This window comes from Lathyrus oleraceus, chromosome 5 (assembly GCF_024323335.1).
Source record: "Lathyrus oleraceus cultivar Zhongwan6 chromosome 5, CAAS_Psat_ZW6_1.0, whole genome shotgun sequence".
Lineage (NCBI taxonomy): Eukaryota > Viridiplantae > Streptophyta > Magnoliopsida > Fabales > Fabaceae > Lathyrus > Lathyrus oleraceus.
In genome coordinates, this window is record NC_066583.1 from 152,834,309 (window position 1) to 152,859,464 (window position 25,156).

The 25,156-nt window shown below is 42.7% G+C and overlaps 2 protein-coding genes and 1 long non-coding RNA gene across 4 annotated transcripts; 2 read left to right on the forward strand and 1 right to left on the reverse strand.

The window, feature by feature from the left end:
- LOC127079360 (uncharacterized) lies at positions 1–22,625 on the reverse strand. 2 transcript variants are annotated; one of them, XR_007787922.1, is made up of 4 exons: positions 22,388–22,625; positions 22,221–22,270; positions 527–659; positions 1–435 (listed from the first exon to the last, which is right to left on the reverse strand). It is a non-coding gene; the product is annotated as an uncharacterized LOC127079360 (long non-coding RNA). The 2 variants fall into 2 exon arrangements; XR_007787923.1 differs by lacking the exons at positions 22,221–22,270; positions 22,388–22,625 and adding exons at positions 1,677–1,726; positions 1,844–2,081.
- On the forward strand, positions 627–1,682 carry LOC127079358 (serine/threonine-protein kinase STY8). The gene has a single exon (XM_051019752.1). The coding sequence runs from the start codon at positions 928–930 to the stop codon at positions 1,657–1,659; it is 732 nt and encodes a 243-aa protein (XP_050875709.1). The 5' UTR covers positions 627–927; the 3' UTR covers positions 1,660–1,682.
- LOC127079359 (serine/threonine-protein kinase STY8) lies at positions 21,065–22,223 on the forward strand. Its single transcript, XM_051019753.1, has one exon. The coding sequence runs from the start codon at positions 21,472–21,474 to the stop codon at positions 22,096–22,098; it is 627 nt and encodes a 208-aa protein (XP_050875710.1). The 5' UTR covers positions 21,065–21,471; the 3' UTR covers positions 22,099–22,223.
- Positions 22,626–25,156: the final 2,531 nt, after the last annotated feature.

A 25,156-nucleotide genomic window follows, 5' to 3' on the forward strand; every position in this document is an offset into this window, starting at 1 on the left:
CCAAATTCTTTAAACCCTAAACTTCACCCTAATCATCAATCCATTGTCTGTTTACAAGAAAAACAAAAAAAATATAAATTTTGACTAATTGTTGACTTTGGCCAACAGTTGACTTTTTAGTCAACTTTGACCAAAGTCAACCTCCCCATTTTTTTTTATCATCCAAAACCTAATCTAGCCTTTTTCTCTGATTCTTCATCCAATTTCCACGTTTGGTTGTGTTATCTTTTGGTTGCTTCATTTCCAAGTAAATGGCCTTGTTTCTACCTCATGCATAGCATGCCTAGTTTGACATGTTGGCTCATCAAATCTTGGCCTTAGTCTTCCCTGAACCAGGTCTTAATACAGCACACTGCAGCATCAATAAACCCATATCCATTTTTATTATTCATTTGAAACCAATTTGAGTCCATTCTGTGCATACTTCGTGAAGGCCTGCACAATAAGAGCAGAATGTGTGAGATACATGGTCATAAAATAACAAAAGGAAGAAAGCATAGTCACTAAGAAACAATCATATGAATACATTGATGAATTTTCCATCAACAAGGCAGAATCAGCAGCAGTTGTCAAAGAATCACTTGATTATATTTCTTCAAGTATTCAGTCATGCTTACAAGTTGTCTCAAATACAGATGAAGAGGGCAAACATACATATTCTGAAAAAAAGCAGGGGTAGATTGTGTTAATCCAGAATCTGAAAGTAAGCTTGCAAAAGCTGATAATGAAAACTTCAATAAGCCTATTGGTGATCCAGAAGCTGCTGAAACAGAGTCGGAACTTTATGGTTTATAGATTATTGAGAATGGTGATCTTGAAGAACTACATGAGCTAGGATCCGGAACCTTTGGAACCGTTTATTATGGCAAATGGAGAGGAACAGATGTTGCAATTAAGAGAATAAAAAGTAGTTGTTTCGCTGGTAGAATGTCAGAGCAAGAGCGGTTGACTAAAGATTTTTGGAGAGAAGCAAAGGTTCTATCAACTCTTCACCATCCAAATGTGGTGGCATTTTATGGGGTAGTTCCAGATGGCCCAGGTGGAACATTGTCAACTGTAACAGAATACATGTTGCACGGATCACTGAGAAATGTTCTCTTGAAGAAGGAGAGAGTGCTTGACCGTCGTAAAAGGATCATGATTGCAATGGATGCAGCCTTTGGCATGGAATATTTGCATTTAAAAAGTATTGTTCATTTTGATTTGAAGTGTGATAATCTGCTTGTCAACTTGGGTGATCCTGAGCGGCCTGTATGTAAGGTTGGAGATTTTGGGCTATCGAGAATTAAACGCAACACACTTGTTTCTGGTGGTGTCAGAGGGACTCTTCCATGGATGGCACCGGGACTACTGGATGGTAACAGCATTAGAGTATCTGAGAAGGTCGATATTTTCTCATTTGGTATCACAATGTGGGAAATCTTAACTGGGGAAGAACCTTATGCTAACATGCACTGTGGTGCTATCTTAGGAGGTATTGCCAATAATACGCTGAGGCCATCTATTCCAAAACGTTGTGATTCTGAGTGGAAAAAGTTGATAAAAAAATGTTGGAGCCCTGAACCTGAGGCCAGGCCAACCTTCACAGAAGTTAAAAATAGACTCCGCAACATGTCAGCTGCACTGCAGAAAAGGAGACCTAATGTTGGGATTCGGTGAAAAAAACTAAACATTACTTATAAATGAAGGCAGAAGCAGATATGTTGAACCAGTCCAGTCATTGAACCTACATAAACAAAACCAACCAGAAGCATCAATGCATAATTCATGAATGTGTGTGTCAATGACCAATCTACCGTGAACACAAGTCAAGCCATGAAGTATTGAACCAAATGGAATTAACCTGCTGCTGAACTGCATGACTTCCTTCACGTGTCTGATGAATTCAGTAAACCATTGATATGGAATTCCCGTGTCAAGATAGCTTTGGGAACTGCACGCGCTTTAGAGTACCTGCATGAAGTTTGTTCTCCATCAGTTGTGCATAAGAATATTAAATCAGCCAATATATTACTTGATGCAGAGCTTAATCCTCATCTTTCAGACTGTGGATTGGCAAGCTATATTCCAAATGCAGAGCAGATACTGAACCATAATGTTGGATCTGGATATGATGCCCCTGAAGTTGCATTGTCTGGAATAAGCAAACATGATTTTACCACCAAGCAGCAGCAACAGCCTGCAAAACCAGTTGAAACAACACCATGGATAGTGAATTGAGAAAAGTGAATGTCCCTGAAGAAACTGTAGCAAAAGAAGACTCGCACTCTGTCAGCAAACGACGGTCCATTTCTCCAACTAAGGGTTCTAAGTTACCTCCTGTTTGTCTAAGAGTTGATCCATTACCAAGGAAGAAAAATGGCAATGGGAAATCAAGGTCTTTAAGTCCACCTGCTTTAAGGGAACGTTCCAAAGCAATAGATTGTGAAACAAGCAACACTCCTTCGGACAGCATAACAGACAAGACTGAGCTGTGTTCACCTCAGGTATCTCAAAACAAGACTAATGAAAACATGGCCACAAACACAGCAGTTCATGAAGATGGTAAAAAAGAAAGACGAGTTTTGTCGGATGCAGATGCTGTTGTTGTGATACAAACTGTTTACCGTGGTTATCTAGTAAGAAAATCAGAGCCCTTAAAGAAACTAAGGCAGATAGATGAAGTCAGTAAAGAGGTGACTTATGTTAAGGATCGTATTGAGGCTTTTGGAGGTTCTTCTAATCTTCAAACTGATGACAAGGAGAAACTTGCCATTGGAGAGACCATAATGAGACTATTGCTGAAGTTGGATACTATACAGGGTTTGCATCCAAGTTTGAGGGAAATCAGAAAGTCTCTGGCAAGAGAGCTTGTGACTTTGCAGGAAAAGCTTGATTCTATAACGGTGAAGAATCCTCCTCAGAAGCAGATGCAAGAGTTAGATGCTAAGAAACACCTTGAAATATCTCTGCAGAATGTTCAGAATGAAGAACATAACCAAGAGCAACAAGAAGAGAAAGTGGCATCACAAAAAGATTCATATGAAGGTATCAGTGATGGAAAACCTCAGGATCAGTTTTGCAATGAATGTCCACGCATGGCTTTTGAAACTGCGATTGGCAGCTTCTCATGGTGATGTAGTGAATGAGTGCCCCCAATAATTACTACTTCTTGTTCATCATGAAGCAATTTTTTCACCTCTGCCTTGATTTCGTCGATGTTTATACTGTAATTGTGGCCCTTTTGCACAATACTGTATCGATTGTGATTTTGCAAGACAATTATTGGTACAAGCAATCTTGAAGTAAGATCAACAGTTTCAAGTCTAATACCAGGTGCTATAACATGTTCCACCGTGGTTGATACCAAAGAAGCAAGCGGTCCAAGAAAAATATCGTTGCTAGATCGATAAGAAGCAGTGGTACTTAGACGAACAGCATTCCGTAATCTTGGCAGGGTTCTAGAACTGACACTTCCCTCTTCAGCTTCAATCTTACCATAAGTACAGGGCCCTGCTGAAAGGTCAATCACCACAAATCTGCCTGAGCTGAGCCAAACTTGAGTTGCTCCTCCACCATCAGCTGAAGTACCTAGACGGTTACGGTTTGTGTCTAGTGCCCTTGACACTGAAGAAACTACTTCAAAACTTCAGAGAAAGCTGGAGAATTTGCATATTCCACAGCATCAACATGTGATACTTCCAAATCATATCATAGTACCAGATTCTGAGAAGAACAAGTTTTGCTTTGGAACTTTGGGAGTCAATTTTGGAGTTGATACAACAAGCTATGTTAGTGGCCCAGATAGTGAAAAGAGTCCCAATTCCACGCCACTTTCTGAAACTTCTCAGAATATTGAAGAAACTGTGGCAGCTCCAGGAATCAAACATCTTCCTCCACAATTCCAACCTGCAACATGTTACCAACCCAATTCCACCTGACTGCAAAACCACATCAGTCTCGCATCCTGCAGCATCCATGTTCATCATCAAGCCAAGGCATAACAGCTACAATGAGGTTCCTAATGAAAGCAGTCAAGTTGTTCAGTCCAAAGAAACATGAAATAAATTGGCAAATGCAATCCATCATCAGTGGAAATCATGTTGTTGAACCTGTTTTGAAACCCTGTTGCAGAAGCAAATTGAAGCCAAGCCAAACCTCCAAAGCCAAAGAACCATCAACCTTTTGAGTTCTCATTCACAAACCAACTGAGTTTTCTGACAATAGAAATTCACTGCAGTAAAAAACACAAGTTAATTAGCCAACAGTAAAATGCAAAAATCAGAAAAATTCCCAATTTGGAATAGAGATGAAATTCAAAGAAGAAAGCGAAGGTTCAGATTACCACTTTCGAACCTAGCACCAAAGAAGTCAAACCAAGTTCTGAGCATCAAAAAAGTGTTTCGCAGGATGCTCTTTTGAACACAAGGGCACCAATTTGAAACCCTAGCTGCAGAAATATAAAAGGGAGAATGAATCAGTGAAGAAAAAGGACTTGGAGGCGAAAATAGAGACTAAAAAACCCTAATCCAAAAAGAGGCAAGCAACAGAAAGAGGTGGAGGCGAAAATCTGAAAGAGAGAAAAACCTAAAACCCCAAAATTGTACCTGGAGGCCAGTTTTCTTCGCATCCATCACCACCACCGCAGCGACGCTCTGTAAGAACCTTTCTTTCCTACTCTTTTTCTTTCTCTTCATGCTTGTTGTTTGATTGTTTTTGTGAGAGCTAGGAGTGTTTGAAAGGGGTTTCGTTGAGAGCAAGAGTGAGATTGAGTGAAATGTGAAGTCTGGGGTGCGTGAGGTTGCCATTGTTGGGGAAGTTTTGAGCTCGTAAGATGCGAGAGAGAGGGAGGAAGACGAACTCCTCTGTGTTCTCTTCCCCGTTCCCATTTCTTTTTCTGTTTTTTTTTTTTATTATTAATTTTTTTTATTTATTTAACTTAATTTGTTTTTTACAGAGATAATACAAAAACCATAAGAATGTTTGTTTTGCTTTTATTTTAAATCTTTAGCCCGGTTCATATACTTAGCGTAGTATCTCAATAGCAGTTGATGTTGAGTGGCCTAGTGGAGAGAGGGTAGTTTCATAATATTAAGTGGAGAGGGTTCAATACTCATGTGTGGTACTTTTTGCTTATTATTTTATTTTATCTTCTTTTAGCATTTTTTTTATTATTGTAGTATTTTATTAACATTTTCGTTTTTTTTTATGTTTATTATAATTTCATTTGTTAATAATGCATAGTTGTTGTATTTTAATTTAGTTCAAAACCATTTTTTAAAATTATAAAAATCATACTTTCTCGATTTAATATCGAGCCCATTTTTTTACACCCTTGTAAGTCGATTGCTTTTTAAGCATCGCCATCAACCTCACATAGCTTACTCTTGGGCTTTCTTACAATGAGCCGGTTCCCTTACACTTACACTCATACGTTGTTTAATGCTCATTCATTTCATTTCTTTGATTATTTGATTTGATCACATACTTGTTTAAATATCTTATTGTATGATTGACTGTTGCCTACTTGTATGATGTATGAGGCATATATTTATGTTGTTTGATTGCCATGACAACCCCCATTCATAACAAATGTATCCCTCTCCCATGAAATGTATAATATTCTTTCATTCTTTATTCATCTGTTAATACAAGAAATAAAATGAATACCCGATAACCATTTCAAAACAAGATCAAAACCTCGATCCAACGTCGAGTAATCACTTTTCTCAAAACCTAACAGAACCTGCACGTATTCATCCATCCTTTTGTAAGTCGATTGCTTTATGCATCGCCATCAACCTTGTAAGTCGATTGCTTTATGCATTGCCATCAACCTTGTAAGTCGATTGCTTCATGCATCGCCATCTACCCTTATCCCTAACACTTCTCCTTGCTCCATTCGTCGATTCTTGTTCCGATTAGGTAGCACCCATTAGATAGAACCCTTTGCATGATAACATAGGTAGGATTCCCATATCCTTTTGCATGATAACATAGGTAGGATTCCCATATCCTTTTGTATGATAACATAGGTAGGATTCCCATATCCTTTTGTATGATAACATAGTTAGAATCCCCATTTTCTCTGCATGCTAACATAGGTAGATGTTCCCATTTGTAAATCCTAACACTTAAGTACATATTGCATGACAACTCTAGGGCAGAGCTTCCCCACTTCTAGACCTTTCCGAGCGTCTCCGATCTTGTGGCATGTAGTCCGTCCTACTGCAAAGAGGTAACTGCCTAAGACTCGATTCAGCGAGCTGCGACACCTACTGCTAGGACGTGAACACATCGCCCACTCTCCTTTGACACAACTGGTGTCCTCCTTGTAAGTCCATATTCAGATGGCAATCCCTATAAAGGGGAACTACGTCGCCCTGATTCTCATACCAGATGAGGTACGTAGGCAGGAGATCGTGCGAGATCTCTCCGGGCACCCTTTTCCTTTTTTTGTGTGTGTTTGCTTGACAGTTGTTAGGCTCGAGTTCCCGACTCCTTAGTAACTTGTTGCTTGTTTCTTCTTGTGTGTGTTAGGATATGGATGTAAGCCCAGCGATTGGCATTCCGTATCCTATTGTTGTGTGCTTGGAGTCCGGTATAAGTCCATCAAGTGGCATCTGGTACCAGTGTGGTTTTGTTTGGTTCGGAAGCTGATGTAAGTCCAGCGATTGGCATTCGGGTTCCATGTTTGCCTTTTGTGTTTTGTTTTGTTTCGGCGTGCGTATAGCCGAACTACGACAACTCTGATTCTCATGTTCAGATGAGATACGTAGGCACAAGATACGATGTCTTGCCGAGTTTGACTAACGACTAACAACTAATCCTTGTTTTCTTTCGCCCTCGTTGCGATCCTTTCTCTCGCCCTCGTTGCGATCGAGACTTTCCCTTTCTCTTACCCTAGTTGCAATCGAGACCTTTGTTCCCGTGGTTAGGCCGAACTACATTATGCTCTGATTCTCATTCCCGATGAGATATGTAGGCATAAGACGCGATGTCTTAGCAAGCACACATCTCTTTCACCCATAGGTAGCCGAGCTACGAAGACTCTGATTCTCATATTCAGATGAGATATGTATGCAGTGGATGCGACATCCGTACGAGTCATTCTCTTTTGACCCTTTCTCTTTTAGTAAATAGTACATTAGATAAACACACACCCTTTAGACAAGAAACAACAAGAGTGGATCCCGTAGAGTACTACGGATGCGTAGGGGTGCTAACACCTTCCCTTCGCATAATCGACTCCCGAACCCAAGATTTGGTTGCGAGACCTTGTTCTTTCCTTTCCTTTCTTCAGGTTTACTTCGAGCGTTTCCTTTCCCTCCTTTGGGATAAATAACGCACGGTGGCGACTCTCCTGTCACTTTCTTCTTCGCCGGTTGTTTTTTCGCACCTCCTGTATTTTTTCAGGCTGCGACAGCTGGCGACTCTGCTGGGGACCCGGTTTCCCTAAGCGAGTCCCTCCTAGCTTTTGTAGGTTTCTTGTTTGTTGGGTGTTTATTCTTTTGTACAGTTATTTATTTTCAGCATTTACCTACTTTACCTTATTGCATTCATGTACATATGTTTGTTGTATCTGTGGATTCTGTGGGTTGTTTGTTTGTTGGGTTGGGACTGTTCTATGAGAGATAAGCCCACTACCCAGGCTTGAGTGTACACATAGGTGTTAGAGTGGATAGTCATGAGGCTTGCGTGGTATGTTGCTACGTTAAGTCGTTCATGAGACCCACATTCCAGACGAGGTTTCTGTTGGATATATTTTGTCCTATGGGTGTTCCATAACGACAGATATTCTTTTAGAAATCGTCGACTCTGGTGACCATTTCCCGAGAACTCAGTCGAGGCCTCTCCTCCGAGACGCGTTTATGTTAGCTCTGGTGGGCGCATTCTCGCTGCTCAATCCGAGGACCCCGAGACTGGGAACTTGCTTTAGGATATCCTGTTGAGGGGAGTCAGCAGAGGTCTTTTATCCCGTAATAATGCCAAACCTTCAGTGGTAAACGTATTATTCTCGACTGAAGGGCTAAAGCTGACAAACTTCTGTTCTTAGAACCTACCAGTGAGGGGCAGGCTAAATTCAGGAAACCTTAACCTCCAACCAACCCGGTTTTCTGGAGCAGAGTTTTGATCTTATATTATATTCCTCAGTGGGTTTCTCTTCAGACAGTGCAACCCGACAGATGTTCAAGTGGATACAGCAGTCCCGATTTCCATGTCACTGCATTGCATTACATCATTCTGCATTCATATCATTTAACACATGTTTATCCATTTCTAGGTGGTTTACATCTTCTTCTTGATTCCGGTCGGGGTTCTCTGGTTTTTCTACGATGGACATTGGCAGAAAGAGACATGTCGCCTACAAGTTTCCAGTGGTTTGTTTGGAGCCTATTCAACAACTGATGAAGTTAATGGATCACGATTCTCTAGAAGGATTCCGGAAGGATTACGGTTTGATTCTAAGCTTCGTCACGGTTCTCTCCAAAGATCAACACGATGCTCTCTTTACACTGTTGCAGTTCTATGACCCTCCATTGAGGTGTTTCACATTCCCGGATTATATTTTGGTCCCTACTTTGGAGGAGATTGCCAGTTTTCTCAGAGTTCCTATCAAGTCACAGCTGTTGTTCTACAGTTCTGAGTTTCTGCCCGATCTCAACATGGTTGCTTCGGCCACATATTTGGGGAAATCAGTCTTGAAGGCTAATATGTGTCAGAAGGGAGGAGTCATTGGTTTTCATTTAAGTTTCTTACTGGGAGAAGCAAAGAAGAAGCTTGAAGATGGTGACCAGAGGGGTTTCAATGCTGTGTTGGCTCTTTGTGTGTATGGGATTGTCCTGTTCCCTAATGTTGCAAAATTTGTGGACGTAGACGCAATACGCCTTTTTGTGTTGGGTAATCCAGTGCCGACCTTGTTGGGAGATTTCTTTCATTCGGTGCATCACAGGAATGAGAATAGAAAAGGAGGATTGGTGAATTGTTGCGCGCCTTTGTTTTATAAGTGGTTCAGTTCTCACCTACCCAAATCAGGAGCGTTCGTTGATGTAGAGGACTCGTTGAGTTGGTCGAAGAGATTGATGGGGTTGAGAGCTGAAGATATTTCTTGGTGGTCTGACCGGAGCCTGCTTCGGGCGGATATTATTCACAGTTGTGGGAACTTCCCAAATGTACCGTTGGTAGGAAGAAGAGGAGGAATCAACTATAATCCTTCTTTAGCGGTTAGACAGTTTGGATATGCTTTAAGAACTCCGCCTTTGGAAAAAGACATGGAAGAATCACTGTTTTTCCATTCTTCGCCTGATTTGACTGTATCCCGTAAGGCGGATGAGGCCTGGCTCAAGGTGATCAAGAGAGGAAGAACTGTGCTTGGAAAAGGAGATTGTAGAACTTACCCTCAGTATGGAGAGTGGCTTCAAGGAAGAGTCGAAGAGTTGGGTCTGCCGTTTCCTATAGAAGAACCTTTGTATCCACCTACTCCTGCGCAGTCAACAATGGTGAGCCGAGAGGAGTATGACAAATTAAAGAAAGCCATGGAGGAGCTTCAAATTGAAAACTCGAAGTTAAGTGTGAAGTTGCAAGACTATATGCATCAATTCCATGAGGCAGAATATCAGAAGGGGGAAGCCGTCAGATTGCAAGAAGAAGCAGAAAGGAAATTAGCTGTGGAGGTGGACTTCTTCAGGAAGACAGACAAGGCCTTGGGATCATCCAGTTATGAGTTGAAGCGAGTCAAGCAACAATTAATGGATGCTCATGGTAAATTAGCTGGGTGGCAAGAGCGATGGGATGCATTTTCAACTTCTCGGAAGGAAAAGGAGGAGGAGATGGTGACCGAACTGACTGGACAGATGGAGAAATTGAAGACTTTGCTGAAGGAGAAGAACAATGAGCTTTTGTGCGCCCGTTCTACCAATGGTTACGTCACCGATCAACTCAATGAGGCTCGAGGACAGATTGAAGAACTTAAGGTGTTGGCAGGTTTGAAGAAATCCAGACTTGAAGAGGTATTCGGAGAAGATGATGGGAATTACTACAAAGAGCACATCAACGAGTTGGATGGAGTTATTCACCAGAGGAATCTGCTTATCCGGCATTTGAAAGAATTTCCAGATCATCCTGACACGATAGCATTACTGGCTGAAGTGAGGAGCAGTCCTTATGGTTTGTACACAGGAGGCTGAGTCCTGATTTTTTGTTCCTCCTTTACTTATTGCTCTGTTGCTGTGTAGTGATGATCCACAGGCTTGTTGTGGAAATCCTCTTTTGATGTACTATTGGCTAAGGCCATTCTCTTTGAATTTATTTGTATGAAGACCTTCTCTCTATTGCATCTTGACCTCCGAAGTTTATCTATGGCTCGACCTTCTCGTGAGACCGGAATCAAAGGGGATAGAATACCTTTTTTGGAAGTGATAAACATGTCATTGCATTAACATATTCATTTGCATATTCTTGCATAACAGGTGCCGCCGCGGTGTTCTCATATTATTTGGTGTTCCACTAGCAGGATAGCTGACTCAGGAATTCACCGGTACGGTACCCGCAGAAACCAGCAGAGAGCAATGGAAGGTCTACAAGCAGAACTTGCCGAGATAAGGGTCCGCATGAACCAATTCATGGATGTGGTTCAGGGAGTAGCTCAGGGACAGCAAGAGAATAGACAAATGATACAAAGGAATCCCGCAACTACTCAACCAGAGGTCGTGACTGATCCTCCAAATGCAGAGGTTAATGGACCGGGGCCTGTCCCGATCCCACATAACAACCTTGATCAACAACCCATCCACGATGATCAAGATGATCAGTTCTTACTGCCGGAAGACTTTGGCATGGGCCATGGCATGGATCCCATGTTCAGGAGATTAGAGGAGAGGCTGAAGGCGGTGGAAGGACAAAACCCCCTGGGGGTAGATGTTTCTGACTTGGGATTGGCCCCAGGCGTGAGGGTCCCACCGAAGTTCAAAGTCCCAATCTTCGACAAGTACAATGGTAGTTCTTGCCCGAAGACCCATGTGCAAGCTTACTTCCGAAAGATGGTTGCATATTCTGACGACGAGAAGCTACTCATGTACTTCTTCCAGGACAGCCTAGCTGGGGCATCCCTGGAATGGTACATGAGGTTGGATAGAGCCCATATCCGTTGCTGGAGGGATTTGGCGGAGGCTTTTGTGAAGCAATACCAGTATAATGCAGACATGGCCCCAGATAGAACTCAACTCCAGAACCTGTCTCTCAAAAGCAATGAGTGCTTCAGAGAATACGCTCAACGCTGGAGGGAGACAGCTTCCCGTGTTCAACCTCCCATGTTGGAAAAGGAGATGGCCAACATGTTCATGAATACGTTGCCTGGACCTTACCTGGAGCGTCTGGTGGGGTGCAATGCCTCCAACTTTGCTGATGTGGTCTCTACCGGAGAGAGAGTAGAAAATTACCTGAAGACCTACAAGAGCCACAATGGAGGTGGATCTTCATCAGGAGTAAAGAAGCCATTTATGGGAGGACATAAGCAGAGGGAAGGGGGTGTGAATGTCGTGTCTTCATATCAAAACAGGAGGAATAATTTTCAAAACTATCATCAACAACCGTATGTTGCGGCTGTGACCATTCCAGCTGCAGCACCACTACAACAACAACAACCACAACGTCAGCAAACTCAGTATCAGCAACAACCACAGCGTCAGCAAACTCAGTATCAACAACAACAACAACAACCAGGTAACAGACCCACCTATCAACAGAGGCAGAGGATGATGGACCGACGTTTCGACACTCTTCCGATGTCGTGCGCTCAACTGCTTGCTAGTCTTCAACAGCTACAACTTGTGCAGCTACGCACTCTGGCTCCTCCTGTTGGTAGACTTCCGGTGGGTTACGATGCCAACGCTAGGTGTAGCTTCCACTCTGGGGCACCTGGCCACGATATTGAGAACTGCAAAGCTTTTAAGCACGTAGTTCAGGACCTCATTGATTCAAAGGCTATCAGCCTTGCACCGGTTCCTAATGTCGTCAACAATCCCATGCCACAGCATGGTGGTGCAAACGTTAATATGCTGGAGGGAGAAGCCAAGTCTGTTAAGGATGTGTTGAAGCTGAAGACTCCGTTGTTGGAAATTAAGGAATGCTTGCTGAAGGCTGATGTTTTCCCCGGTTGTGGGAAAGGTTGTTTGGACTGCGCTACACAGGGTAAGGATTGCTTGAAGCTGCAGCAGGGTATCCAGGTCTTGCTTGACAATGGTACCCTCCAAGTTGAAGACCTGTCTGTCGAAGAGTTTGCTGAAGAGGTAGTTGAAGAGGTATTTGAAGATGCTGTTGAAGAATTCACAGATGTTGTTCCTGCTGATTGTGTATTTCCCATTGATGTATTTAATTTTTCAAATGTTGTTGCTGATATACCAAACAATGTGTCTGATCTTAATGTAACTGAACTTGATTCCGGTGTTCCGGATGTTTTTGTTTCAATGAATGAAATTCCCGAGTATGACTATGATGTCGCTACTATCACCATCTTTTACCCGACTAATCAGATCAGTGTGCCAGAAGCGCAACCAGTGCCACCAGTGCGACCGGCCGCTATGACAATCACAACCCCTGGTCCTTTACCTTTCACAAGCGATAGGGCCATTCCTTGGCATTATGGGGGGAGTGTATACACACACGATCATGGGGTGGAACGACCTTTGAAGGTAGAAGAGGGTCAAAAGTCTGAACTCGAAGTTGAAGGTCCCGCAGTGGACAATGTTGGTGGAATCGGGCGATTTACCAGGAGTGGCAGACTATTCTCGCCACCTGTTACCCAAACTGAGAGCGTTGATGCCACGGTTAAGGCCAAAGGGAAACAGGTTGTAAATGAGGGTACTTCTGCACCCCAGACTGGCTCAGAGCCTACTTTCTCGAATGATGTGGACGAGCTCTTAAGAATCATAAAGAAAAGCGACTACAAAGTAGTCGATCAGTTGATTCAGACGCCGTCTAAGATATCCATTCTCTCACTCCTATTGTGTTCAGAGGCACACAGGGAGGCACTTCTGAAGGTCCTTAATGCTGCATATATGCCTCAGGAGATCTCAGTAAACCAGCTAGAAGGGATCATTGCAAATGTTCATGCAAGCAACGGGCTGGGCTTTACTGATTCTGACTTAACACCAGCTGGACGCAATCATAACAAGGCTTTGCATATCTCAATGGAATGCAAAGACACCGTGTTATCTCACGTTCTGGTGGATACAGGTTCCTCTCTCAATGTGCTACCCAAGAGAGCCCTGTCAAGGTTAGAAGTATAAGGTTTGATCTTGAAACCTTCCGATCTCATGGTGAGAGCCTTCGATGGTTCTAAGAGGTCGGTGTTTAGAGAGGTAGAATTGTCAATTCAGATTGGATCACAAACCTTCAACACCGTATTCTATGTGATGGATATCAGTCCCTCCTACAGTTGCCTTCTGGGTCGTCCTTGGATCCACAATGCTGGGGCAGTCTCCTCAACACTGCACCAGAAGATCAAGTTCCCAGTCAATGGAAGAATTATCATTGTCTGTGGTGAGGAGGACATCCTGGTCAGTAACCTGTCTACATTCAAGTATGTAGAGGTGGAAGGTGAAATTCAAGAGACTCTCTGTCAGGCCTTTGAGTCAGTTCAGATCAAGGACGCAGCTCCGGTGGAAGGGGTTAAAGCAGGAGCCCCTATCTCATCTTTCAAGCAGGTGCAAGCCTTGGTGGATTCAGGTGTTGCTCCCGGTTGGGGACGTCTGTTGGAGTTACCAATGAAAGACGACAAGTTCGGGATTGGGTATCAACCAGCACTGACTTCTACAACTTCAGCACTTCAGACTCGTCAGGGGCCGATTACTTTCTCCAGTGCTGGCGTCATCCAATATGGCCAGATCTCTGCGATCAATGATGAAAATGGAGATAGTGATTGCGACATCGACAACTGGGTGCGTCCGAGGATCCCGGGTGAAGTCATCAACAATTGGTCTTCCGAGGAAATTGTCCAAGTCACTCTTCTAGAGGAGTAATTTTTCTTTGTTTATTCATGCATGTCCAAGTCTTGCGTTCCGCCCAGGGCGTAATGACTCATTGTAGGGCTCATCTATGTGAATACCTGCATTGTTTATCATAAATGAAGGACGTCTTTTGCATTCAAATGTTTTGTTCACTGTCTTTCCATTTTTGCAGTTTTCAAAATTTCAAAAAATAAAAATATTTGGCAATGTTTTGTTTAGTTTTCACTCACTGTTCACACTCATAAGCACATACCATCACTCATGCAGATGCACATCACCGGATTCTATTGATAACGATTCTGCTATGGCTCGCTTCGACTTCGAAAACCCAATCTTCCAAGCTGAAGAAGGTGGTGATGAAGACTGTGAACTCCCTGAAGAACTTGCCAGGCTGTTAAAACAGGAGGAAGGGGTCATTCAACCGCATCAAGAGTCTACTGAAGTGATTAATCTTGGCACCGAGGACGTCAAGAAAGAAATCAAGATAGGGGTTGCTTTGGAAGATGATGTGAAGAAGGGGTTGATTGAACTGTTGCAAGAGTATGTTGACGTCTTCGCTTGGTCTTATCAGGATATGCCAGGGCTTGACACAGACATCGTGGTACACCGCTTGCCTCTCAAAGAAGGTTGTCCTCCGGTCAAGCAGAAGCTCAGAAGAACAAGACCAGAGATGGCTGTAAAGATAAAGGAAGAAGTGCAGAAACAGTTGGATGCAGGGTTCCTAGCGGTTACCAATTATCCGCCATGGGTCGCAAACATCGTTCCAGTACCTAAGAAGGATGGAAAGGTACGGATGTGTGTCGACTACCGGGATCTGAATAGAGCTAGCCCTAAAGATGATTTCCCATTACCTCACATCGACGTTTTGGTGGATAACACAGCTCAGTTCTCGGTATTCTCCTTCATGGATGGCTTTTCTGGTTATAACCAAATCAAGATGGCACCAGAAGACATGGAGAAGACAACTTTCATAACCCCATGGGGCACCTTTTGCTACAAGGTGATGCCGTTTGGTCTGAAAAACGCTGGGGCAACATATCAACGAGCTATGGTGACTCTATTCCATGATATGATTCATCACGAAATCGAGGTTTATGTGGACGATATGATTGCCAAATCTCAGACAGAAGAAGAACATTTGGTGAATCTGCAAAAGCTGTTTGAGCGTTTAAGGAAATTCAAGCTGAGGCTTAATCCGAACAAGTGCACTTTCGGGGTGAGATCTGGGAAGCTACTGGGTTTTATTGTTAGCGGAAAAGGGATTGAGGTGGATCCTGACAAAGTGAAAGCAATACAGGAAATGCCTGAGCCAAGAACAGAGAAGCAAGTCCGTGGTTTCTTAGGGAGGTTGAACTACATTGCAAGGTTCATCTCTCATCTAACAGCCACGTGTGAGCCAATTTTCAAATTGCTGAGGAAAGATCAGGCTATCAGGTGGAATGACGATTGTCAAAGGGCTTTTGAAAAGATAAAAGAGTATTTGCAGAATCCTCCTATCCTTATGCCTCTAGTCCCAGGGAGACCGTTGATTATGTATTTGACAGTACTTGATAATTCCATGGGTTGTGTTCTCGGTCAACACGACGAGACAGGTAGGAAAGAGCATGCCATCTACTACCTGAGTAAAAAATTCACAGATTGCGAGTCGAGATACTCAATGCTTGAGAAGACATGTTGTGCACTTGCATGGGCTGCTAAGCGATTGAGACAATATATGCTGACTCACACAACCTTACTGATCTCCAAGATGGATCCAGTCAAATACATATTCGAGAAGCCAGCTCTCACCGGAAGGGTTGCTCGCTGGCAAATGGTACTGACAGAGTATGATATCCAGTATACATCCCAGAAAGCCATCAAGGGGAGTATTCTGTCAGACTATCTTGCTCAACAACCGATTGAAGATTACGAGCCGATGAAGTTTGATTTCCCAGATGAAGACATCATGTTCCTCAAGATGAAAGACTGTGAAGAGCCAGTTGTTGGGGAGGGACCTGATCCATATGAAAAGTGGATTTTAACGTTTGATGGGGCCGTCAACGCCAAAGGAAGTGGAATTGGTGTTGTCATTACAACTCCGAAAGGTGCCCACATGCCTTTCACCGCTCGTCTGACTTTCGAGTGCACCAATAATGAAGCTGAGTACGAGGCCTGTATCTTGGGTATTGAGCAAGCCATTGATTTGAGAATCAAGACTCTGGACATCTTTGGAGATTCAGCTCTAGTGATCAATCAAGTAAATGGTGATTGGAACACTCTTCAGCCTACTCCGGTCCCCTACAGAGATTACACGAGAAGACTGTTGACTTTCTTCACAACAGTAAAGCTGTATCATATACCTCGTGATGAGAACCAGATGGCAGATGCTCTTGCTACTCTATCCTCCATGATCAAGGTGGTTCGGTGGAACCATGCTCCTAGGATTGATGTTATGCGCCTCGACAGGGCCGCGTATGTGTTTGCTGCTGAACTGGTAGTCAATGACAAGCCCTGGTACCACGACATCAAATGCTTTCTGAAGAATCAAGAGTACCCTACAGGGGCATCCAACAATGACCGAAAGACTTTGAGAAGATTGGCAGGCAGTTTCTTCTTGAACAAAGACGATGTACTGTATAAGAGGAACTTCGACATGGTTTTGCTCAGATGCATGGACAAACACGAGGCGGACATGTTAATGCAGGAAGTTCATGAGGGCTCCTTCGGTACTCACGCCGGCGGACATGCAATGGCTAAGAAATTGTTGAGAGCGGGTTATTATTGGATGACCATGGAATCAGATTGTTTCAAGTATGCTCGGAAGTGCCATAAATGCCAGATTTATGCTGATAAGGTGCATGTGCCGCCGAATCCTCTGAATGTGATGTCTTCACCGTGGCCATTTGCTATGTGGGGCATTGACATGATTGGAAAGATTGAGCCGACTGCTTCCAATGGGCATCGCTTCATCCTTGTTGCCATCGACTATTTCACCAAGTGGGTCGAAGCAGCATCGTTCGCGAATGTCACCAGACATGTGGTTGCCCGTTTCATCAAGAAAGAAATCATTTGTCGTTATGGGGTCCCCGAAAGAATCATTACTGATAATGGTTCCAATCTCAATAACAAAATGATGAGGGAGTTGTGCCAGAACTTCAACATTCAGCATCACAATTCTTCCCCCTATCGTCCTAAGATGAACGGTGCTGTTGAGGCAGCAAATAAAAACATAAAGAAGATTGTGCAGAAGATGGTCGTTACGTATAGAGATTGGCATGAGATGTTACCCTTCGCCTTGCATGGGTACCGCACTTCAGTACGTACATCGACCGGGGCGACCCCTTACTCCCTTGTGTATGGTATGGAAGCAGTCCTACCTGTTGAAGTGGAGATTCCTTCTCTAAGAGTCTTGTTGGATGTCAAGTTAGATGAAGCTGAATGGATTCGAACAAGGTTCAACGAGTTGAGTCTTATTGAAGAGAAGCGAATGGCAGCCATTTGTCATGGGCAGTTGTATCAGCGTCGGATGAAGAGAGCCTTTGATCAAAAAGTGCGTCCTCGTTGTTTCCAAGTCGGAGATTTGGTGTTGAAAAGGATCATTCCTCCTCAAACGGATCATAGGGGCAAGTGGACTCCTAACTATGAGGGACCGTATATCGTCACCAAGGTTTTCGATGGTGGGGCCTTAATGCTTGCAATGATGGATGGTGAAGACTTCACTTCCCCGGTAAACTCAGGCGCAGTTAAAAAATACTTTGCATGAGATAACAGTCCAGGCAAAAATGGGCCTCCTGACGAACCAAGAAAATGAAAAGGTTCGGGCAAAAGTTAAGGATTAAAAATGAAAAGATCGTACACCCGGTAAGTTGAAAACCTGAAAAGGCAACTTAGGCAAAAATGGGTATCCCGGTGGATTGAAAACCCGAAAAGGGCGATCCAGGCAAAAGTTAGGGATTAAGCGAATGACTGCGTTCTGAGTTAGTTCTGAATCCCATCTCATGTCAATGACTGGAAACTTTCAAAAGGAAGAAACAGTCCAATCACCTTTTTCAGAAGGCTGATCATCTGGAGGATCTTGAAGACGGGCAAGTCATAGCAGAATTGAAACCCAATAGAAATCCATTTCACATTGCCATTAGATTAATTTACATTTTATCTTTTGTGCAATTACCTCTTTCCAGGGATTGCTTCCTGATGTAAATGCCTATTCAGAGGCCATTCGATCAATAAAATCATGTTATTCAGTACATCTCTGTGTTCATTTTCATTTTACTGTTTTGTTTGCAAAAATGACGTCCGAATTTTTGATAAACATTGCATCATGAAACATAAGAGCTTTACAGGTACATGCTCAATAAACATTTAAAATTGCTGTGAATCTTAAGTACTTTGAGTCGTCTATTCAGAATAGGTACACTCGGGGCATTTCCTTAAGATTCCCAGCAGGTTCTCACTACTGTACTCCCCAAGCGGTTGTTTCAGACTATACACTCCCCAGCGGAGTTAACAGTGTCAGACTGTATATCCCCAGCGGAGTTAACAGTGTCAGACTGTATACCCCCAGCGGAGTTGACAGTACCAGACTGTATCTTCCCAGCAGAAGCAGCCGCTCCTCAGAGTTCGACGCCAGATCGAGGATTTCAATCCCAGATCGATGATCTCTTTCCTGGAAGCATAACTTTGGTACCGTATCGGTGTTTGCTCCCCCCTGCTGAGTCATCTCTCGAAGATTATGGTTGCCAGAACCACTATCGCTTTCCCCAACAACAGTTTTTCAGCGTCGTTCTCTCCCCAGTCAGAGTCCCGGTATCTCGTCATTGCCAGAACACCGTGTGGCCGGTCATTTCCCCACATAGTTCATTATGCTGTGCATCTCCAACAGTAGTGCCAGGGTCCAGAAGATTGTGATCATTTCCCCAACAGGATTCCTTGCTTCAGCTTGGCATTCTCCCCAGCATTTCGCATCCCTGCACGTAGAATCATATTGCATTGCATCCTCCCAAATCGCGTAGCATTTCCATTTTCATGGAGCATTACGCCATCGCAAAATTCAAACATACGCATGTAAGCATAAAACATTCTCGGTATCCCAAGTGATAAGCCAGAAGATTGTTTCCAGTGCTCGGACTGAAGGTTGTTCATGACTTATTATCCCCAACAGGGATCGTTGGCCCACGTGCCGCCTCAATTATCATTTTCCCTATTTCTGCCGATGCTGACAGGCATGAAGTTTTCCGGTATCCAGACCGAAGTGGCATTCAGGCCAGTCTTTCCGGTATTCAGACCGAAGTGGCATTCATGCCAATTTTCCGGTATCCAGACCGAAGTGGCATTCAGGCCAATTTTCCGGTATCCAGACCGAAGTGGCATTCAGGCCAGTTTCCGATTTTCAGATCGAAGAAGTTTCCGACATTCAGGTCGATGCAACTTGTGGCATTCAGGCCAGTCTTTCCGGTATTCAGACCGAAGTGGCATTCAGGCCAATTTTCCGGTATCCAGACCGAAGTGGCATTCAGGCCAATTTTCCGGTATTCAGACCGAAGTGGCATTCAGGCCAAGTTTCCGGTATCCAGACCGAAGTGGCATTCAGGCCAGTTTTTTTCTGATATTCAAATCGAAGAAGTTTCCGACATTCAGGTCGATGCAGCTTGTGGCATTCAGGCTAGTTCCCGATATCCAGACCGAAGTGGCATTCAGGCCAGTTTCCAGTATCCAGGCCGAAGTGGCATTCAGGCCAGTTTCCGGTATCCAGATCGAAGCGGTGTTCAGACCAGATTTCCGGTGATCAGACCAACATTGATACTCTCATATTCCGATGCTTAGTGTTCAGACTAATGTGCGGCGTTCAGGCCATGGGTATTCCTGTGTTACCATTTATTTTGGTATCCAGGTCAATTTTCTATTTCGGTACTCAGGCCGATTTTCACCGTACCAGACGGATTCTTCTTTTGAGATTGCTTCTTTGCCAATTCTGACAGGCATTGTTAATTATTTCATAGGGATTCAGGATCAAAATCCGGGTCTTCTTAGTATTTAACCATCTCCCACTATGATCATATGAAGAACGTCCTGCTTCATATTCTCTAGTTGAAGACGCTTAAATAGGGGCAACTGTCATACCCCGATTTTGGTCCTGAATTTTTTTTTATGTTTTTGTTTAGCATGCTTGGCCTAACCTTACTTTGGTTTTATATGAGGATTGGTCTTGATCCAAAGTCATGGTGTTTGTTCATGTGATTGTTAATGCACATATGGTCTTGGTCATCTAAACAATCAAGCTTCTTGTGTTTCGAGCCACTTGCTAGTCATGTTATTGGTTCATGGATACTATGTCAAAACCCTGACCTTATGGTCTCAGTTCATGGCCTTGTTCATGTGCATTATCAGTCATGTTCTTTTCAAAGTCAAACATTCAAGTCATAAGGCAAAACAATTTGGAAACCAACTTCAAACCATTTGTTAATCCATTTCAATCTATTTCATCCATGTTTAAACCAGTACATATGATTCCATACAAGAAAAATACAAAAATTGACTTTGGTCAACAGTTGACTTTTTGGTCAACTTTGACCAAAGTCAACCCAAATTCTTTAAACCCTAAACTTCACCCTAATCATCAATCCATTGTCTGTTTACAAGAAAAACAAAAAAATATAAATTTTGACTAATTGTTGACTTTGGCCAACAGTTGACTTTTTAGTCAACTTTGACAAAAGTCAACCTCCCCATTTTTTTTGATCATCCAAAACCTAATCTAGCCTTTTTCTCTGATTCTTCATCCAATTTCCACGTTTGGTTGTGTTATCTTTTGGTTGTTTCATTTCCAAGTAAATGGCCTTGTTTCTACCTCATGCATAACATGCCTAGTTTGACATGTTGGCTCATCAAATCTTGGCCTTAGTCTTCCCTAAACCAGGTCTTAATACAGCACACTGCAGCATCAATAAACCCATATCCATTTTTATTATTCATTTGAAACCAATTTGAGTCCATTCTGTGCATACTTCGTGAAGGCCTGCACAATAAGAGCAGAATGTGTGAGATACATGGTCATAAAATAACAAAAGGAAGAAAGCATAGTCACTAAGAAACAATCATATGAATACATTGATGAATTTTCCATCAACAAGGCAGAATCAGCAGCAGTTGTCAAAGAATCACTTGATTATATTTCTTCAAGTATTCAGTCATGCTTACAAGTTGTCTCAAATACAGATGAAGAGGGCAAACATACATATTCTGAAAAAAAGCAGGGGTAGATTGTGTTAATCCAGAATCTGAAAGTAAGCTTGCAAAAGCTGATAATGAAAACTTCAATAAGCCTATTGGTGATCCAGAAGCTGCTGAAATAGAGTCGGAACTTTATGGTTTACAGATTATTGAGAATGGTGATCTTGAAGAACTACATGAGCTAGGATCCGGAACCTTTGGAACCGTTTATTATGGCAAATGGGGAGGAACAGATGTTGTAATTAAGAGAATAAAAAGTAGTTGTTTCGCTGGTAGAATGTCAGAGCAAGAGCGGTTGACTAAAGATTTTTGGAGAGAAGCAAAGGTTCTATCAACTCTTCACCATCCAAATGTGGTGGCATTTTATGGGGTAGTTCCAGATGGCCCAGGTGGAACATTGTCAACTGTAACAGAATACATGTTGCACGGATCACTGAGAAATGTTCTCTTGAAGAAGGAGAGAGTGCTTGACCGTCGTAAAAGGATCATGATTGCAATGGATGCAGCCTTTGGCATGGAATATTTGCATTTAAAAAGTATTGTTCATTTTGATTTGAAGTGTGATAATCTGCTTGTCAACTTGGGTGATCCTGAGCGGCCTGTATGTAAGGTTGGAGATTTTGGGCTATCGAGAATTAAACGCAACACACTTGTTTCTGGTGGTGTCAGAGGGACTCTTCCATGGATGGCACCGGGACTACTGGATGGTAACAGCATTAGAGTATCTGAGAAGGTCGATATTTTCTCATTTGGTATCACAATGTGGGAAATCTTGACTGGGGAAGAACCTTATGCTAACATGCACTGTGGTGCTATCATAGGAGGTATTGTCAATAATACGCTGAGGCCATCTATTCCAAAACGTTGTGATTCTGAGTGGAAAAAGTTGATAAAAAAATGTTAGAGCCCTGAACCTGAGGCCAGGCCAACCTTCACAGAAGTTAAAAATAGACTCCGCAACATGTCAGCTGCACTGCAGAAAAGGAGACCTAATGTTGGGATTCGGTGAAAAAAACAAAACATTACTTGTAAATGAAGGCAGAAGCAGATATGTTGAACCAGTCCAGTCATTGAACCTACATAAACAAAACCAACCAGAAGCATCAATGCATAATTCATGAATGTGTGTGTCAATGACCAATCTACCGTGAACACAAGTCAAGCCATGAAGTATTGAACCAAATGGAATTAACCTGCTGCTGAACTGCATGACTTCCTTCACGTGTCTGATGAATTCAGTAAACCGTTGATATGGAATTCCCGTGTCAAGATAGCTTTGGGAACTGCACGCACTTTAGAGTACCTGCATGAAGTTTGTTCTCCATCAGTTGTGCATAAGAATATTAAATCAGCCAATATATTACTTGATGCAGAGCTTAATCCTCATCTTTCAGACTGTGGATTGGCAAGCTATATTCCAAATACAGAGCAGATACTGAACCATAATGTTGGATCTGGATATGATGCCCCTGAAGTTGCATTGTCTGGAATAAGCAAACATGATTTTACCACCAAGCAGCAGCAACAGCCTGCAAAACCAGTTGAAACAACACCATGGATAGTGAATTGAGAAAAGTGAATGTCCCTGAAGAAACTGTAGCAAAAGAAGACTCGCACTCTGTCAGCAAACGACGGTCCATTTCTCCAACTAAGGGTTCTAAGTTACCTCCTGTTTGTCTAAGAGTTGATCCATTACCAAGGAAGAAAAATGGCAATGGGAAATCAAGGTCTTTAAGTCCACCTGCTTTAAGGGAACGTTCCAAAGCAATAGATTGTGAAACAAGCAACACTCCTTCGGACAACATAACAGACAAGACTGAGCTGTGTTCACCTCAGGTATCTCAAAACAAGACTAATGAAAACATGGCCACAAACACAACAGTTCATGAAGATGGTAAAAAAGAAAGACGAGTTTTTTTGGATGCAGATGCTGCTGTTGTGATACAAACTGTTTACCGTGGTTATCTAGTAAGAAAATCAGAGCCCTTAAAGAAACTAAGGCAGATAGATGAAGTCAGTAAAGAGGTGACTTATGTTAAGGATCGTATTGAGGCTTTTGGAGGTTCTTCTAATCTTCAAACTGATGACAAGGAGAAACTTGCCATTGGAGAGACCATAATGAGACTATTGCTGAAGTTGGATACTATACAGGGTTTGCATCCAAGTTTGAGGGAAATCAGAAAGTCTCTGGCAAGAGAGCTTGTGACTTTGCAGGAAAAGCTTGATTCTATAACGGTGAAGAATCCTCCTCAGAAGCAGATGCAAGAGTTAGATGCTAAGAAACACCTTGAAATATCTCTGCAGAATGTTCAGAATGAAGAACATAACCAAGAGCAACAAGAAGAGAAAGTGGCATCACAAAAAGATTCATATGAAGGTATTAGTGATGGAAAACCTCAGGATCAGTTCTGCAATGAATGTCCACGCATGGCTTTTGAAACTGCGATTGGCAACTTCTCATGGTGATGTAGTGAATGAGTGCCCCCAATAATTACTACTTCTTGTTCATCATGAGCAATTTTTTCACCTCTGCCTTGATTTCGTCGATGTTTATACTGTAATTGTGGCCCTTTTGCACAATACTGTATCGATTGTGATTTTGCAAGACAATTATTGGTACAAGCAATCTTGAAGTAAGATCAACAGTTTCAAGTCTAATACCAGGTGCTATAACATGTTCCACCGTGGTTGATACCAAAGAAGCAAGCGGTCCAAGAAAAATATCGTTGCTAGATCGATAAGAAGCAGTGGTACTTAGACGAACAGCATTCCGTAATCTTGGCAGGGTTCTAGAACTGACACTTCCCTCTTCAGCTTCAATCTTACCATAAGTACAGGGCCCTGCTGAAAGGTCAATCACCACAAATCTGCCTGAGCTGAGCCAAACTTGAGTTGCTCCTCCACCATCAGCTGAAGTACCTAGACGGTTACGGTTTGTGTCTAGTGCCCTTGACACTGAAGAAGCTACTTCAAAACTTCAGAGAAAGCTGGAGAATTTGCGTATTCCACAGCATCAACATGTGATACTTCCAAATCATATCATAGTACCAGATTCTGAGAAGAACAAGTTTTGCTTTGGAACTTTGGGAGTCAATTTTGGAGTTGATACAACAAGCTATGTTAGTGGCCCAGATAGTGAAAAGAGTCCCAATTCCACGCCACTTTCTGAAACTTCTCAGAATATTGAAGAAACTGTGGCAGCTCCAGGAATCAAACATCTTCCTCCACAATTCCAACCTGCAACATGTTACCAACCCAATTCCACCTGACTGCAAAACCACATCAGTATCGCATCCTGCAGCATCCATGTTCATCATCAAGCCAAGGCATAACAGCTACAATGAGGTTCCTAATGAAAGCAGTCAAGTTGTTCAGTCCAAAGAAACATGAAATAAATTGGCAAATGCAATCCATCATCAGTGGAAATCATGTTGTTGAACCTGTTTTGAAACCCTGTTGCAGAAGCAAATTGAAGCCAAGCCAAACCTCCAAAGCCAAAGAACCATCAACCTTTTGAGTTCTCATTCACAAACCAACTGAGTTTTCTGACAACAGAAATTCACTGCAGTAAAAAACACAAGTTAATTAGCCAACAGTAAAATGCAAAAATCAGAAAAATTCCCAATTTGGAATAGAGATGAAATTCAAAGAAGAAAGCGAAGGTTTAGATTACCACTTTCGAACCTAGCACCAAAGAAGTCAAACCAAGTTCTGAGCATCAAAAAAGTGTTTCGCAGGATGCTCTTTTGAACACAAGGGCACCAATTTGAAACCCTAGCTGCAGAAATATAAAAGGGAGAATGAATCAGTGAAGAAAAAGGACTTGGAGGCGAAAATAGAGACTAAAAAACCCTAATCCAAAAAGAGGCAAGCAACAGAAAGAGGTGGAGGCGAAAATCTGAAAGAGAGAAAAACCTAAAACCCCAAAATTGTACCTGGAGGCCAGTTTTCTTCGCATCCAT